Here is a 16,609-nt window from a genome sequence, read left to right as displayed (position 1 = left end):
AGTAAAGAACAAAGTCACCTACAATCACAAGCAGTTTACAGTTTCTAGGTCCTCTGTGAATATAGGTATAACATCCAGTTTTATGAGATTGAGATTGTACAGTATGAATTGTGATTTCTTTACACATCACAAATGCTTTTGTTCTAGAAAAGAATGTAGATGTAGTTCCAAGAAAATCAAAGAAGAACTGCTCATGGAATCACTGGAGTTCAAAGAGCAGCAATGCGGATGTGGACCTGAAGCTGGCAGGACCGCCCATCAGAGGCTTCTCTTGAAGTAGGCTAAGCCAGTATTTCCCTCAGCTCCAATGCACCAGTCCAGGGCTTGACCCAAGCACATATGTAGTGAGCACATGTCAAAGTTTTCAGAACAATCCCTGAAAACATTGAGACAGGCTTCTCTTGTCTTTGGACAGCTACAGCTTTCAGTTATCTGGGTCCCTTCTAGCAACAATGGCCCTCATGACTGCTCCTTTTGGCTTTGAGGAGGTGGAGCCAACGGCAGAGTGGGCAGACAGTGACTAAACAGAACACCTGCTGGGCTGCAGCAACTGGGAGGAAGGAAGACAAAAGCGACCCGGGATGTGCCTGGAGTCTCTGCTTCGGAACAATAATGGAAAGGTCTACCTTTGGTTTAGGCTCTATCAGGAGTGAGTTCTCCAAGAGAAGGAATTTGCCCCTCCTGTCACAAAAGCCTGAGAGGCCCCCACACAGAGAGAGAGGGGACCTAGAGAGCTCAGCAGAGTACACGATTTATTATTATTATTTTTGAGCGGAGTCTCGCTGTCTTGTCCAGGCTGGAGTGCAGTGGCGTGATCTCAGCTCTCTGCAACCTCTGCCTCTTGGGTTCAAGTGATTCTCCTGCCTCAGCCTCCCAAGTAGCTGGGACTATAGGCGTGCACCACCACGGTTTATAGGCATGAGCCACCATGGCCAGCAGAGTACATGATTTTTTTTTTTTTTTTGAGACAGAGTCTCGCTCTGTTGGTGATCTCAGCTCACTGCAAGCTCCGCCTCCCGGGTTCACGCCATTCTCGTGCCTCAGCCTCCCGAGTAGCTGAGACTACAGGTGCCCACCACCACACCCGGCTAATTTTTTTGTATTTTTAGTAGAGACGGGGTTTCACTACGTTAGCCAGGATGGTCTCGATCTCCTGACCTCGTGATCCACCCACCTTGGCCTCCCAAAGTGCTGGGATTACAGGCGTGAGCCACCACCCTTATGATTTTTTTTTTTATATTATACTTTAAGTTTTAGGGTACATGTGCACCATGTGCAGGTTAGTTACATATGTATACATGTGCCATGCTGGTGTGCTGCACCCATTAACTCCTCATTTAGCATTAGGTATATCTCCTAATGCTATTCCTCCCCCCTCCCCCCACCCCACAACAGTCCCCAGAGTGTGATGTTCCCCTTCCTGTGTCCATGTGTTCTCATTGTTCAATTCCCATCTATGAGTGAGAACATGCGGTGTTTGGTTTTTTGTCCTTGCGATAGTTTACTGAGAATGATGATTTCCAATTTCATCCATGTCCCTACAAAGGACATGAACTCATCATTTTTTATGGCTGCATAGTATTCCATGGTGTATATATGCCACATTTTCTTAATCCAGTCTATCATTGTTGGACATTTGGGTTGGTTCCAAGTCTTTGCTATTGTGAATAATGCCACAATAAACATACGTGTGCATGTGTCTTTATAGCAGCATGATTTATAGTCCTTTGGGTATATACCCAGTAATGGGATGGCTGGGTCAAATGGTATTTCTAGTTCTAGATTCCTGAGGAATCACTACACTGACTTCCACAATGGTTAAACTAGTTTACAGTCCCACCAACAGTGTAAAAGTGTTCCTATTTCTCCACATCCTCTCCAGCACCTGTTGTTTCCTGACTTTTTAATGATCACCATTCTAACTGGTGTGAGATGGTATCTCATTGTGGTTTTGATTTGCATTTCTCTCATGGCCAGTGCCAAAATCTCCTTAAGCTGATAAGCAACTTCAGCAAAGTCTCAGGATACAAAATCAATGTACAAAAATCACAAGCATTCTTATACACCAATAACAGACAGAGAGCCAAATCATGAGTGAACTCCCATTCACAATTGCTTCAAAGAGAATAAAATACTTAGGAATCCAACTTACAAGGGACATGAAGGACCTCTTCAAGGAGAACTACAAACCACTGCTCAATGAAATAAAAGAGGATACAAACAAATGGAAGAACATTCCTTATGATTTTTAAAGTCATAATTATAACAATTTTTAAAGTCAGTATTATAAAATAAGGCATTTTTGGTGAATTCTAGCCTCCATTCCTGCTCCTTCCACCTATTGCATTCCCTTTAAAGAAACCATTTTTATTCATTAAAACATGTTTCTTTCTATTTTTAATAGAAGATATTTTCACATATGTTTACACATATATATAATTTATAAATATCACTATGTGATACATAAATATGACTATAGAGTTATATTTCCACTCTTTCTGAATGAATAGTAGTCTACTATAGTCGACTACTATACAAGGTGTTGTGCACCTTGATGTTTAAAATGTAATCAGCAGTTTATAAAGATAAAATTTTTGTTTAAGGTGGGAAAAATTACAATGTATTTGTACATTGGTGGGAATGATTCAGTAGAGAGCAAAAATTGGTGATGGAGGAGAGAGGGGAGAATTGAAGTGACTGGCTTTATTTTTATTTTTTGAGACAGGGTCTCCTTCTATTGCCCAGGCTGGAGGGCAGTGGCACAATCATGGCTCACTGCAGCCTTGACCTCCTGGGCTCAAGCGATCCTCCCACCTCAGCCTCCTGTGTAGCTGGGACTACAGGCATACACCAACATGCCCAGCTAATTTTTTATTTTTAGGAATGGGGTTTTGCATGTTGCCCAGGATGTGACTGACTTTACATAAGGGCATGAGGAGTTCATCTGTGGTCACAGGTAGGAAAGCGCAGTGTGTGGGTGCAGAGGCTGGTAGGTGGGTGGTTGTGGGATGACAGTCTGTGGGAGTTATCACATGATTGCTGGAGTGGCGATGGGAAGAGGTATTGGTGGACTGAGGAGTGAAGAGAAGGTGTGAAAAAGTCATTGAGATGAGAAGATGAGAGAAAAGAACAGAGACATATAGGATGAGGGTCTGGCAGCATCAAAGTCCCACTTGAGTTAGGTTTGTTATCTGAGGAGGCTCCTCACACTAAACTCACATGAGGCACACTTACATCCAGAAAACACTGTCTTAAAATTGATCTCATTTTTATCTCAGAGTGCAGTGCTCATTCTGAGTCATAGTGTGTCTGACTAATGGTCCTAATTTTACTGATTCTCTCCAGTAGAGGTTTGGGTTTTTTTTAACCAAACATTGGGATGCTTACATAAACAAATGTGTTTTACATGTGGCAATGATCTGAATTTTTTAAACCTAATCATTTATCTGTCCTCAAAAGTGGCTGCCTAAACCTCTTGGCAAGAAAATTAAAACTGTCAGCTAAATGACATAGCTGTCATTCACATAGTAAGTACATATATCATGAACCTACTATGTGCTATATTTTATATATCGATGTAGCTGGCAGAGGGAGAAAGAATAAAGATAAAAAGATAAATTCTAAGATATCAAAAGCTAGTTTAAAATATTTCTAAAATCAAATAAAACATTGAGCTCAAAACCTGACTTCAATTATCACATGTAGTAAGAATACTTAATGTAGTCATTTTGCAGTCATGAGACAATGATTCCATTACAAGAATAATATTTATTGAAATGCCGTTTCTTCTGCATTAATTTAATATATATATATATTTGAGACGGAGTGTCACTCTTTCACCCAGGCTGGAGTGCAGTGACACGATCTTGGCTCACTACAACCTCCGCCTCCCAGGTTCAAGCAATTCTTCTGCCTCAGCCTCCCAAGCAGCTGGGACTACAGGCGCAGGCCTCCATGCCTGGCTAATTTTTGTATTTTTAGTAAAGATGGGGTTTCACCATATTGATCAGGCTGGTCTCAAACTCCTGGCCTCAGGCAATCTACCCGCCTTGGCCTCCCAAACTGCTGGGATTACAGGTGTGATCCACCACGCCTGGCCAATTTAATATATTCTTAATGGTAAATAAAATAAAATACTTACACTAAATTCTTATTTTGTGCTTTCTGTTTATATTTCAAATAGCATGATTCAATTTAATTCCTTTTATCCTCCTTTTATTTCCTGAATGATCTGCATAACTTTGTCTAATTTCAACTTTGAGGGCTTCATTTTTTTGTAAACTTGCTTAAATTTTTTTTTTTGGTTCTAAGCAATATTTGTTTTAAATAACCTGTCCACTTTTTCTGTGCTATCTTTAAAATAATAAAACCCCTATCACTGAATGCTACTTCCACATATATGTGGAAATTAAACAAGAGACTTCTAAATAGCTAATGGGTAAAAGAAGAAATAATAAGGGAAATTAGAAAATAATTTGAGATGAATGAAAATGAACACACAACATGCCCAAATTTATGGAATACAGCTAAAGCAGTACAGAGAGGGAAATTTATAGCTGTAAACACCTATATTAAAAAGAAAACAAATCTCAAGTCAATACCCTGTGTATCTTTAGAAATTAAAAAAGAAAAGCAAACTCAAACAAGAAGTGGGCATAAAATAACAAAGATTAGAACAGAAATAAATGAAATAGAGAATAGAAAAATAAAGAAAATCAACAAAACCAAAGTTGGTTCCTTGACTATATCAATAAAACTGTTAAAACTTTAGCCTACCAATATAAAAAGAGATAAGACTCCCATTACTAAAATCAGAAGTGAAAGAGGGGACATTACTATAGACCATATGGAAATAAATAAGAAATGCTAAAGGAACAGATCACCACTCAATACCAGAAACAAAAGGCTGAATGTATCACTAGCATAAGCACAGGATGCTATGGTTTATGATACAGTCTGTTTTTGAGAAACACAGGGAGCTGATCTTACACAGGGCTGTGGAAAATGTGGAGATCTGGGGTTGGTGGACTTTCAAAGGTGGGAGTGTTTAGGAATTGGTTTGCCTTTAGCTATGGAAGTGTGGTTACTGAGTTAAACCAGTGCTGAGTGGCTGACTTTTAGATTCGCTGAATTTCAGAAGTGTGGGTACTGGCTCAAAGCTGTAATTAAACAATTAATTATGTTTCTTTGTTTGTTTTTTCAGGTTTTTTTGGAAACAGAGTCTCACTCTGTTGCCCAGGCTGGAGTGCAGTGGTGTAATCTCAGCTCACTGCAACCTCCACCTCCTGAGTTCAAGCAATTTTCATGCCTCAGCCTCCTGAGTACCTGGGACCACGGGTGCACACCACCATGCCCAGCTAATTTTTTTTTTCTTTTTTGTATTTTAGTAGAGACGAGAGGTTTCAGCTATGTTGCCCAGGCTGTTCTCGATCTCCTGAGCTCAGGCAATCCACCCATGTTGGCCTCCCAAAGTGCTGGGATTACAGGTGTGAACCACCACGCCCAGCCAGTTAAGCATGTTTTAAACAAGTTCTGATCATTGTTACCATGGCTATAGAAAAGCCAGTCATTTCCTAGCAGGATGAGGACAGTTTTATTCTCAGAGGTAATAAAAGAAATCCTATTTTATCCCATAATGTTATAAAAGTAAGTCTTAGAATGTTGGCTTTTTATACAAAGAAATCTCAGCCAACAGTTTTACTCTCTCCTATTTTGGTTCATTCTCTTTAGTAAAACAAAATAGGAAATCCAAAAGGATTCTAAATTTTAGTTTTTGTTTGTTTTCTCCTACTTATTGCAATTCTCTTAACTGTTGCACTCCATATGGGTTATTTCAGCCCAAGTGCCCAAGTCTTTTAGTCACTTTTATACATAACATCTCAAAAGCCTTAAGTCATTCTTAGGCTGCCAAAAGACGGCTTTTAAAGGCTTATTAGGGATCTCATCACATCTAAGAAATGGAAAACAGAACAAAAGAATCCACCTAACCACCTGGTGATTTTGCAGGATTCTTTGCCTTTAACTTAAGAGAGCTTAGTCTTCTCCCCCAGAAACGTCTTTAGCACTTACCTTTATGGCACCAAAGCGAAGATCCACATAAACAAATTTATCCCAAACCAAAATTCTTCTCTTTAGCAAGTAGTGAGTAGATCCAGACAGGAGGAGACAGCACATACAGTTCTGCTTGTGATTCGAAGAAATTTCCCAAACCATCTTCTGCTCCATCATGAAGTTTATCTGGTCAGGAGAGGGCTGTAACCTCTGTTGTACCATGTTTTCATTTCCATCGTGTTCTGTACTCAGCTGCTAAGGACTTAGTAACCTCCCAGTCTGCAGTTGAAAGTCTACAGTCTGCAGAGGTCTATTAGGGAAGTCTCTTCTGCAGGCTGAAATGAACCCTTCATGCATGGGTTTCCCCTGGTCCTGGGCAGAAGCATCAGGCTGGGTGTAACAGGGTCATCTCAGTCATCACTGTGACTCAGTATCCTCAAAGCTTCTGGGTTTGAAGCTGGGATAGTCCCTGCACATGCACACCCCATTCCATTTGAAAATGTGCTGACTGCTTGGCCCAGAAGTTCTACTTCTAAGGATCTGTCTATCTTCGAGAAATATTTGAGCACATGTGACCCCAAATGCATGTTAAAAGGAAATTAATTATAATAGTTTTCATAATAGCAAGAATGAGATAGAACTTAAATGTTCATCAACAGATAAGTTATTAGACAAACTATGTTGTATCTGTACTACAAAATGCCTAGTATCAGATACAAAAAAATGAAATAGATCAGACACAGAAAAATTCCAAGGCTTATTAAATTAAAATATGCTATACAATAAATACAGAATGATTCAATTTACATTAAAAGAAAAGCAAAACCATACACACATACAAAAACACACACACACATGCTTACAAAAGTCTGGAAGAAACACACCAAATCAGTAATAACGTTTACTTCTGGAGCCTGGAGGAAAAATGTGGGTAAGAATTGGTGTGAAGAAAACTAACTTTTCTCTTTCTTTCTTTCTCTTTCTTTCTTCTTTCTTTCTTCCTTTCTTTCTGACAGGATCTCACTCCATTGCTAAGGCTGGAGGAAAAATGTGGGTAAGAATTGGTGTGAAGAAAACTTTCTTTCTCTCTCTCTCTCTTTCTCTCTTTCCCTCCCTCCCTCCCTCCCTTCTCTCCTTCCCTCCCTCCCTCCCTCCCTCCCCTCCTTCCCTCCCTCCCTCCCTCCCCCCTTCCTTCCTACCTTCTTTCCTTCCTTCTTCCTTCCTGGGTCTCACTCCATTGCTAAGGCTGGAGTGCAGAGGCACAGCTGTGGCTCACTGCAGCCTGAACTTCCCAGGCTCAGGTGTTTCTCCTGCCTCAGCTTCCCTGGTAGCTGAGACTACAGGTACATGCCACCATGCCCAGCTAATTTTTTGTATTTTTCAATAGAGATAGAGTTTTGCCAGTTGTCCAGGCTGCTCTCTTACTCCTGGACTCGAGATCCTTCCACCTTGGCCCCCCAAAGTGCTGGGATTACAGGCGTGAGCCACCACACCCAGCCTAGAACTTTCACTTTTGACTCAGTAAAGCTCTGTATTGTTTAAAATGTTCTACAATGAGGTTCTGTTTATTACTTGTGAAATTAAAGAAAAAATTAAAATTTTACATGTATTGGTAGGAGTGACCAAGTCAGTCAAGTCAGAAACAGAGAACACTGGAGCCAAAGGAGAGAATCAGAAAGATTGAGGCAGGAAGAGTCTGTGACTCCTGACTTTGTCCTGTCTGGGGTTGGGGCAGAGACTTCCACCCTCACATTCTTTCCACAAAACCTTTGCAAGTTCTCACTGCACAGCAGCAGAAGTGTCACATACTCATTCAACAAGGCTTTACTGCTTTGGTTCATTAAAATAATAGCTCCCACTTATTGAGTGCCTAATAAGTGGCAGGAACTGGGTGAAGCACCTCAACCTGCCCAGTCATCCTGTGAGAGAGTTAGTGTTGTTATACCCATTCTACAGATGACAAAATGAAGACCCAGTGAGGTTAAGGGATTTGTTCAAAGTGGTATTACTGGAAATAACTCGGGTCTTAGTCATTAAATAACATGTTGCTGAACCACTGAACCAGAATTGGAGCCTTGGGTACCAATCCCAGCTCTGTCACCAACCACTCATGTGACCTTGGGCAAGTCACCTCACTTCTCTAGATCTCAGTTTCCTCAAATGTAAAATAGTGGAAATAATCCTGACTCTGCCTGTCTTCCCTGTCTGTTGTGAGGACCAGATGGGAAAACAGGAATAATACTGGTGATAAAGTTCTGGGACCCATAAGGGTTGTTAACGATGTTGTTTTCATTATCAGCAAAGCCCAGAACAAAGTCCCCCACTCCACCCTTGGAAGTTGTTCTCAGCTGACTGGCAGGTCTCTTGTCCCACAGGTGAGCCTTCTTGTGGGAGAGAGCCCCAGCAGGCCTGGCTGCAGAGAGGGGCCCGAGGGTTTAAAGGGCCATGGTTGAGTTTCCACCTGGCTCTTCCCAAACAAGGCCAACTGTGACGACTCTACACAAGACATCAAGGCAGACCAGGATTGGTAGGTGAGCTGGGCTGGGGATGGAGTGCACAGAGCAGGCGGAGACTGGGATGGGGAGATAGGCTCAGGGAGGTTGGGGGCATGTACAACCATAGTAAAGATCCTGGGAATGTCAGGGTCCCAGGATCCAAGTCAACCATGCACAGTCAGGCTGGGTGAGTGTAGACCAGACACCCTTGCAGGCAGGGGCAGGGCTGTGCAGTCACAAGCAAGAGGCTAATGATCTTGGAAGAGAATTCCTTACAAGGAGGCAAAGCTGATGACGATAAGAGAAATGGGAATAATTTGTGAGGGAATTGCAGTCCATTGGAGGAAAGCACAAAGTGGTGGAGCCAGGAAGGAAACTCAGGTCTTTCTAACTCCAAAGTTAATAGACCTAAATTCTGTGCTTCACGTATATCCTGCTCCTTTTCTATGGAAACAGTGCAGGATGGTGAGAATATCATGAGAGAATTGCATGAGTTTGGGCATCGTAATGATGTGTAATGACTGTAAAGAATTAAGCAGGCAACAGAAGCTTAACAAATGAGAGCACCCTTGCTCTCCTTCCTAAGAGGCTGAGGCCATGACACATCTGTTTTCGATTCTCTCATTTACCTAAACACAGAGTGGATGCTCAAAAGTATTTATCAAGCTGGAGATCATTGCTTCCAAAGTCCTCATTTTATAGATGGGAAAACTGAGGCTCAGAGACCCAGCGTCATAGCAAGAGAGTGGCAGACTGGTCCAGGAGGGCTCAAGGTGAGTTGATAATCTAGCTCTGTTGAGAGTCTAGTTCTAGTTCTGTCGCCCACTTACTGTGTGACCTTGGGAAAGTCACAGCGCATTTCTGGGACTCCCTTTTCTGTCCCCATCTATATAATAAAGAGGTTAGGTGAAATGCCAGCACTTTGGGAGGCCAAGGCGGGCAGATCACTTGAGATCAGGACTTCAAGACCAGCCTGGCCAACATGGTGAAACACCATCTCTACTAAAAATACAAAAATTAACCGGGCATGGTGGCAAGCACCTGTAATCCCAGCTACTCGGGAGGTTAGGGCATGAGAATCGCTTGAACCCGGGAGGCAGAGGTTGCAGTGAGCCGAGATTGTGCCCCTGCACTCCAGCCTGGGTGATAGAGCAAGACTCAATCTCAAAAAAAAAAAAAAAAAAAAAAGAAAGAGGTTAGGTGAAAACTATTTAATCACTAATGGCCCCTTCATTCCTATTTGATGATTTATCAGCAAAACAAGGCAAGTTGGGAAAGCTGCGTTCTGGAGCACTAAGCTCCTGGGAAGGGTGGTGCAGTATTAAATAGGAATGATCAGACCCCATTACTGCTCTGAAAGTGCTCCTGGTGTGGTGGACACATAAATAGACAGAGACAACCTGGTGTAATCATAATGATGACAAACAGAAGCACACGAAGTTCAAGAGCCCAGGAAAGAGGCTCCTGAGCCAGCCGGGACCATAGAAGATCTCTTGGAGGAGGTAATATTTGAGCTGAATTTGGCAGAAGCACAAGGCAAGAGTAAGGAGTTGCCATTTGACTAGAATAAGGAGAAACAAGGCTGCAAGAAGACAGGCTTTGAATAGCAGGCTAAGGAATCCCTCTCTCATGAAACATCCTACAAAGACTGGGTGGGAGCCAGGACACCGGCTTTAAAACCTACTTCTGCTATCAATTTGTTGGTTGACCTTGAAAAGACACTATTTCTGGACTTCAGACTCAGCATCTGTCTCCCCTGCTGTTTAATAGAAGTGAGGGAGGAGGTGGGAAGAGAGGCTCAGTCAGGCTTGACGGCTCTGAATTTCTACCCCTCAAACCCCAACTCAGCCTAACTCAGTGGCATTCAATCCATAATTGACTTCTCTGAGCTGTAACAATGTTCAGAATAATGTAGTTTGCATCTCTTTGGGTATTAGAAAAACCTGGTGATTTGCTTAGGCAGGTTGGGTCTGTTAACTGAGGGTTATCTCTTAAGTGGAGGTGCAGCAGTTTTGCTTTCCTGCTTGTGCAATGGGGGCCGAGCTGTAGAATACTCTTTCAAGGGAGCATTCACAATGGAGTGTGGCCTGTCCCATGTGTCTTTTTGTTTGTTTTGTTTAAAAGACAGGGTCTTTTAAACAGCCTGTTGCCCAGGCTGGAGTGCAGTGGCATGATTATAGCTCACTGCAGTCTTGAACTCCTGGGCTCAAGTGATCCTCCTCCCTCAGCCTTCTGAGTAGCGAGACCACAGGCACAAGCCACTGTACTTGGCTAATTTTTTAATTTTTTTGTAGAGACAGGGTCTTGCTATGTTGCCCAGGCTGGCCTCAAACTCCTGGTCTCAAGCTATTCTCCCACCTTGGCCTCCCAAAGTTCTGGGATTACAGGTGTGAACCCCTGTGCCCTGCCTCGTATGTCTCTTAGAAAGACATTATACCTGCCTTCACTCTCTGACAGAGAACAAGCCCACCCCACATGCAGGAAACTAAAGAACAAACTCTGAAATTTATAGTTTGCTGCTGACAATATCAGCCAAATATATGGAGAAGGAAAGAGAAAACCTTTGCCCCAGTCTCTCCCCGCATGAAAATTTGAGCTTCCAGATTCTCCAGGGAACCGACGATAGAAGAATGCTGCTCTGGGGGGTTAGAGCCTGGGCTCCAGTCCTATCTCTCTAGCTCACTGGCCATGACAGTATGGGAAAGCCCTGGATCTTTTTGTCTTTTGCCCTTTCTATATTAAAAGAAAAAGCTGGCTGGGTGTGGTGGTTCACGCCTGTAATCCCAGCTCTTTGGGAGGCTGAGGCAGGTGGATCACTTGAGGTCAGGAGTTCAAGACAAACCCAGCCAACATGGTGAAACCCTGTCTCTGCTAAAAATACAAAAACTAGCTGGGCTTGATGGCACATGCCTGTAATCCCAGCTACTCAGGAGGCTGAGGCACGTGAATCACTTGAACCTGGGAGGGCGGAGGTTGCAGTGAGCCGAGCAAGACTCTGTCTCAAAAAAAAAAAAAAAAAAAAGAAAGAAAAGAGAAAAGGAAAAGCCGACTGGATATTTCCAGGTTTGGAATTTTTTATGATTCACTGGCATGAGAGATATTTTATTAGAGGTAAGAGAAATAGGGAAAATCAGAGAGAAGGTGATCTTGGAATCATCAGGGTCAAGAGGCGATGATGTAAACATAAATGTGAACTTCCTCCTGGATTGTTTATTCAGAGAGACATCCCCAGCATAGTAGAGCAGTCAGTATTCTCCCTCAGTTAAAGATCTCCGGTTCTGTGGGCAGACAAAAGCACACATCTCTTCTTCCTTGACAGGGGGAGAACAACCTCTAGAATGGAGTCTTCTGCCTTTGGGCACTTGTCACAAGACGACTTGTTCTCTAGCAACAATGGCTTCCAAGACTCCCAAGTTTCCAGATTCTTGTAGTACTGTCTTATCTGGGGCTAGGGAAGACTACAGGATAGTGATAATGAAATGGTTAATCAGAAACACCTGCTGAACAGCGTAGCTGATAGGAGAGATGAAAAGTCATGCTCTTACACAGGGACATCCTCCAATCTCTGTTTCTGCTATTGGGTAGAATACATCTTTAACTTAGATTCCAATCTGGAAGCAAGTCCTCTCACAAAAGGCATCTTTTGCCATTCCTTTTATTGTAATATAACAGAAACCATTTATTTATTTATTTATCTTTGAGACAGAGTCTTGCTCTGTCACCAGGCTGGAGTGCAGTGGTGTGATCTCAGCTCACTGCAAACTCCACCTCCCAGGTTCAAGCGGTTCTCCTGCTTCATCCTCCTGAGTAGCTGGAATTACAGGCGTGTGCCACCATGCCCAGCTAATTTTTGTATTTTTAGTACAGACGAGGTTTCACCATGTTGGTCAGGCTGGTCTCAAACTCCTGACCTCATGATCCGCCCGCCTTGGCCTCCCAAAGTGCTGGGATTGCAGGCATGAGCCACTGCACCTGGCCTTATCTTTTTTTTTTAATCTTCTTTTTCATTTTTAAATTTTTTTTGTAGAGACAGGGTTTTGCCATGTTGCCCAGGTTGGTCTCAAACTCCTGTGATCTGCCTGCCTCAGCCTCCCAAAGTATTAGGATTACAGGGGTGAGCCACCATGCCCAGCCTAACAAAAGCCATTTAGATGAACATCAAAAACAGAAAAATTTAATCCATGGTGACAGAAGTCACAACAATAGCTGCATTGGGGGTAGCGGAATTTATTGGATCAGGTGCAAGGGAGCTTTCTGGGTTGCTGGAAATGTGCTATATCTTTAGCTGTATCACTAGCTGATCTATATCTATATAGATTTATATTTATAGATATCTATATATTATCTATCCCAAATATTTTTGGGCTTTATTGCACCTGAGTACCTTAAACAAATGAAAAACAAAAATAGCTGAATACCTTGTCTTACCTCTTGGTTATATGTCCTGATGTGAAATTGCTGTCATAAGTTTAAGAAGATGTTGCCACACTGTTATCCAAAGTGGTTGTACTAGTTACCATCAATATATGAGGGTACCAGTTACTCCATATCTTACCAACACTTGCGGTCCTTTTAAGTTTAGCTGTTTTAGTGAGTATGTACTATTAACATCCTGTATTTTAATTTACATTTCTAGATGGCTAATTTTTTCATATGCTTATGGGCCATTTGGATGTTCTCTTTTGTAAAGTGCCTACCTATTCAAGTCTTTCACCCATTTTTCTATTAGGTCATCTATCTTTTTCTTACTGGTTGTCAGGGTTTTTATATATACTGGATACATGGCCTTCGATAAATGTATTGAAAATAGGAAAATATCTTCTCCTAGTCTGGTTCCTGCCTTTTCTTATTCTCTTTGTATTGTATTTATTATTGTCTTTTTTGAGCGAAGTAAAATTTACTCAGAAGATAATGAGCAGATCTTATGTATACAACTCAATAAACTTTTGTAAACATACATGTAACCAAAACTCAACTCAATACATAGAACATTTCTATCACCCCAGAAAGTATGCTCTTGCCTGCTTCTTGTCAGTCCTCACACCCATAGACAATCACTGTACTGATATATAATATCATAGATTAGTTTTGCCTGCCACTTAATGTCAATTAAGTCATACAGTATATACTCTTCTATCTCTGGGCTTAACTTTAGATATTTTCTACTGATCTATTTTCCAGGTCTCTAATCCTGTCTTCTGTTGTGTCCAGTTTGCTATTATACCTATCCAGTGAGTTCTTAATTTCAAATATTGAATATTTCTGTTCTAGAATATTTGCTTGGTTCTTTTTAAAATAGATTCCAATTTTCTATTGAAATTGCTCATTTTAAAATTCATTTTGTCAACATTTCCTCTATTTTCTTTAATATATAAACATAGTTATACTAGAGTCCTTGTTTGCTAACTCAGGTAATGGGATCCTCTGTATGTCAACTTTTATTGTATATTTTCCCTCTTGATTGTTGGTCACATTTTCCTGCCTTTTGCAATAAGTCATGTTGTGCACCGAATATTATTTATATTAGATTCATAGAGGCCCCAGATGATGTCTCTCATCAGACAGATTCCTCCCTTCTCTTTGTTAGGCAGGTATAGTAAGGTAGGCTGGCTACCTAAAGCCAATTAAGGCTTGAGTTAGGTTAGGGCTGAGTTTCAGTTCTAGTAAAATTTAGTCCAACTTTGGTTTGTTCTTGTTCTTAAGGTATGACCCTCCTGAGTTTTGGGCTGATAGCCTGGTTGATCTTTGTCTCCTCAGCCCTGAAGGAGTGTGGGAGATTTGCATCTACCCTTTGGTGGTTTGGAGTTTAATTCGTTAGCTGCATTCCCTATCCCTCCTTTCCCCCCACCCACTACATACACACATAGCTTCAAATCTGTGTAAAATGTTTTGAGAGGAAATACCAGTGTGTGTGTGAGGAAATCCCTCTTCCTCTATTCTCTTAAGCATCATGGGATCATGGGAGATTTTGTTTTGTCTTTAGAGGCCCTCAGTCCAGCTTTCTAGCCTCACTTTCATAGCCAGAATTCAGAAGATGTCCCACAGGGAAAACTTGTTATGCATTTAGAGTGCATCAAATTTCCAGTATGTTTTGTAAGAGTTTTTTGACTATCACAAGTCTTACTGGTTTCTCTTTCTCTCATCTATGACTCTCTTCCTGGTCCAAGTCTAAGCCATATCATGGTCCCCAAATCAAATATTCCCAGAGAACAAAAGAGCTGGTGATTATTAGTTAACTTTGGAGGGTCCCCACCCATTGGAATTTGACTTCGTCTCATCCTTATGGCACCCATATTCCTCAATTTGTTTAAAAATGTGATTTGTGTAATTTAGCCAGGTTTCCCTAGTCATTGCAGTGAAAGTGTTGGGCTATCATGGTCTATTATATCCAATACAGGAGCAGAAGTCCAGACACCTAGCTTAAATGGAGTCAGAAAGAGCCACTACTCAAGGCATACAAGAAAGAAACTTAGTGTGAGCAGCTGCATATTACACACAGCCTTGGAGAAAGAAGCCCCTCAATGGGACATGATGGAACTTTGAGTGAGTGCAAAAGTAGAGACATGAGCTTAAGGACTTGATTTATGAGATCTGACATCAACCTAAACCACACAGCATGGAACCTAAGATGAAGACCAGAAGAAGCCTTTCCAAAGCACTTTCACAATTATAATTCAACAATCAACTGTTTAGATCTGATTTTTCCAGTAAAATATAAACTCTGGGAAGACAGGAACTTTGCCTGCCTTCTTCACTTTGATCACTTCATCACCTAAACAAAGCATACAGACTTCTATTTGGTTGGTTATTAATTAATTAATAATCAATATTTGACAAATTTTGGGTTCACATGGTAAAAGTCAATACCATAGCCCCTCATCAGTCCTCTACAGTTGGTTGTAAATAATTCTGCTTATATTACCTACAGAGTAAACATTATAGCATTATTACTCCAGAATCCTTTGTTTCTATGGTTTCCACATGTTTCCAATGTCTAGATGTTCCAGCTGCCCATCTCTGAGAAATCCAGCTGTGTCTCACAATGGATGCCACAGCCTGTAATGAATCAGTGGATGGCTCACCCATCTTCTGTCTGGTGGGCATCCCCTCTCTGCCAGAGAACTTCTTCCTCCCTGTGTTTTTTATTTTCCTCCTCTTCTACCTTCTCATCCTCATGGGTAATGCCCTGATCCTGGTGGCTGTGGTGGCAGAGCCCAGCCTCCACAAGCCCATGTACTTCTTTTTGATCAATCTCTCCACCTTGGACATCCTTTTCACCACAACCACTGTCCCCAAGATGCTCTCCTTATTCTTGCTTGGGGACCGCTTCCTCAGCTTTTCTTCCTGCTTACTGCAGATGTACCTCTTCCAAAGTTTTACATGTTCAGAAGCCTTCATCCTGGTGGTCATGGCCTATGACCGCTATGTGGCTATCTGCCACCCACTGCGCTACCCTGTCCTCATGAACCCACAGACCAATGCTACCTTGGCAGCCAGTGCCTGGCTAACTGCCCTCCTCCTGCCCATCCCAGCAGTAGTAAGGACCTCCCATATGGCATATAACAGCATTGCCTACATCTACCACTGCTTCTGTGATCATCTGGCTGTGGTCCAGGCCTCCTGCTCTGACACCACCCCCCAGACCCTCATGGGCTTCTGTATCGCCATGGTGGTGTCCTTCCTCCCCCTTCTCCTGGTGCTTCTCTCCTATGCCCATATCCTGGCCTCGGTGCTTCGCATCAGTTCCCGAGAAGGACAGGCAAAAGCCTTCTCCACCTGCAGCTCCCACCTTCTGGTGGTGGGCACCTACTACTCATCTATTGCCATAGCCTACATGGCCTACAGGGCTGACCTGCCCCTCGACTTCCACGTCATGGGCAATGTGGTATATGCCATTCTCACACCAATTCTCAACCCCGTCATTTACACGCTGAGAAACAGGGATGTAAAGGCAGCCATCACCAAAATCATGTCTCAAGACCCAGGCTGTGACAGGAGCATTTGACCTTTAAATGCAGCTAACTCTGCTTCCAGGACACCAAATAACAGTGTTTAGCACAGAG

The 16,609-nt window shown here is 42.2% G+C and overlaps 1 protein-coding gene across 1 annotated transcript; it reads left to right on the top strand.

Annotated features, from left to right (window-relative positions):
• Positions 1-8,515: 8,515 nt before the first annotated feature.
• On the top strand, positions 8,516-16,609 carry LOC129009072 (olfactory receptor 2AT4). The gene is made up of 2 exons (XM_054441772.2): positions 8,516-8,582; positions 14,944-16,609. The coding sequence occupies exon 2, from the start codon at positions 15,589-15,591 to the stop codon at positions 16,549-16,551; it is 963 nt and encodes a 320-aa protein (XP_054297747.2). The 5' UTR covers positions 8,516-8,582; positions 14,944-15,588; the 3' UTR covers positions 16,552-16,609.

This window comes from Pongo pygmaeus, chromosome 9 (genome assembly GCF_028885625.2).
Source record: "Pongo pygmaeus isolate AG05252 chromosome 9, NHGRI_mPonPyg2-v2.0_pri, whole genome shotgun sequence".
Taxonomy (NCBI): Eukaryota; Metazoa; Chordata; class Mammalia; order Primates; family Hominidae; genus Pongo; species Pongo pygmaeus.
This window is presented reverse-complemented; position numbering and strand designations above follow the sequence as displayed.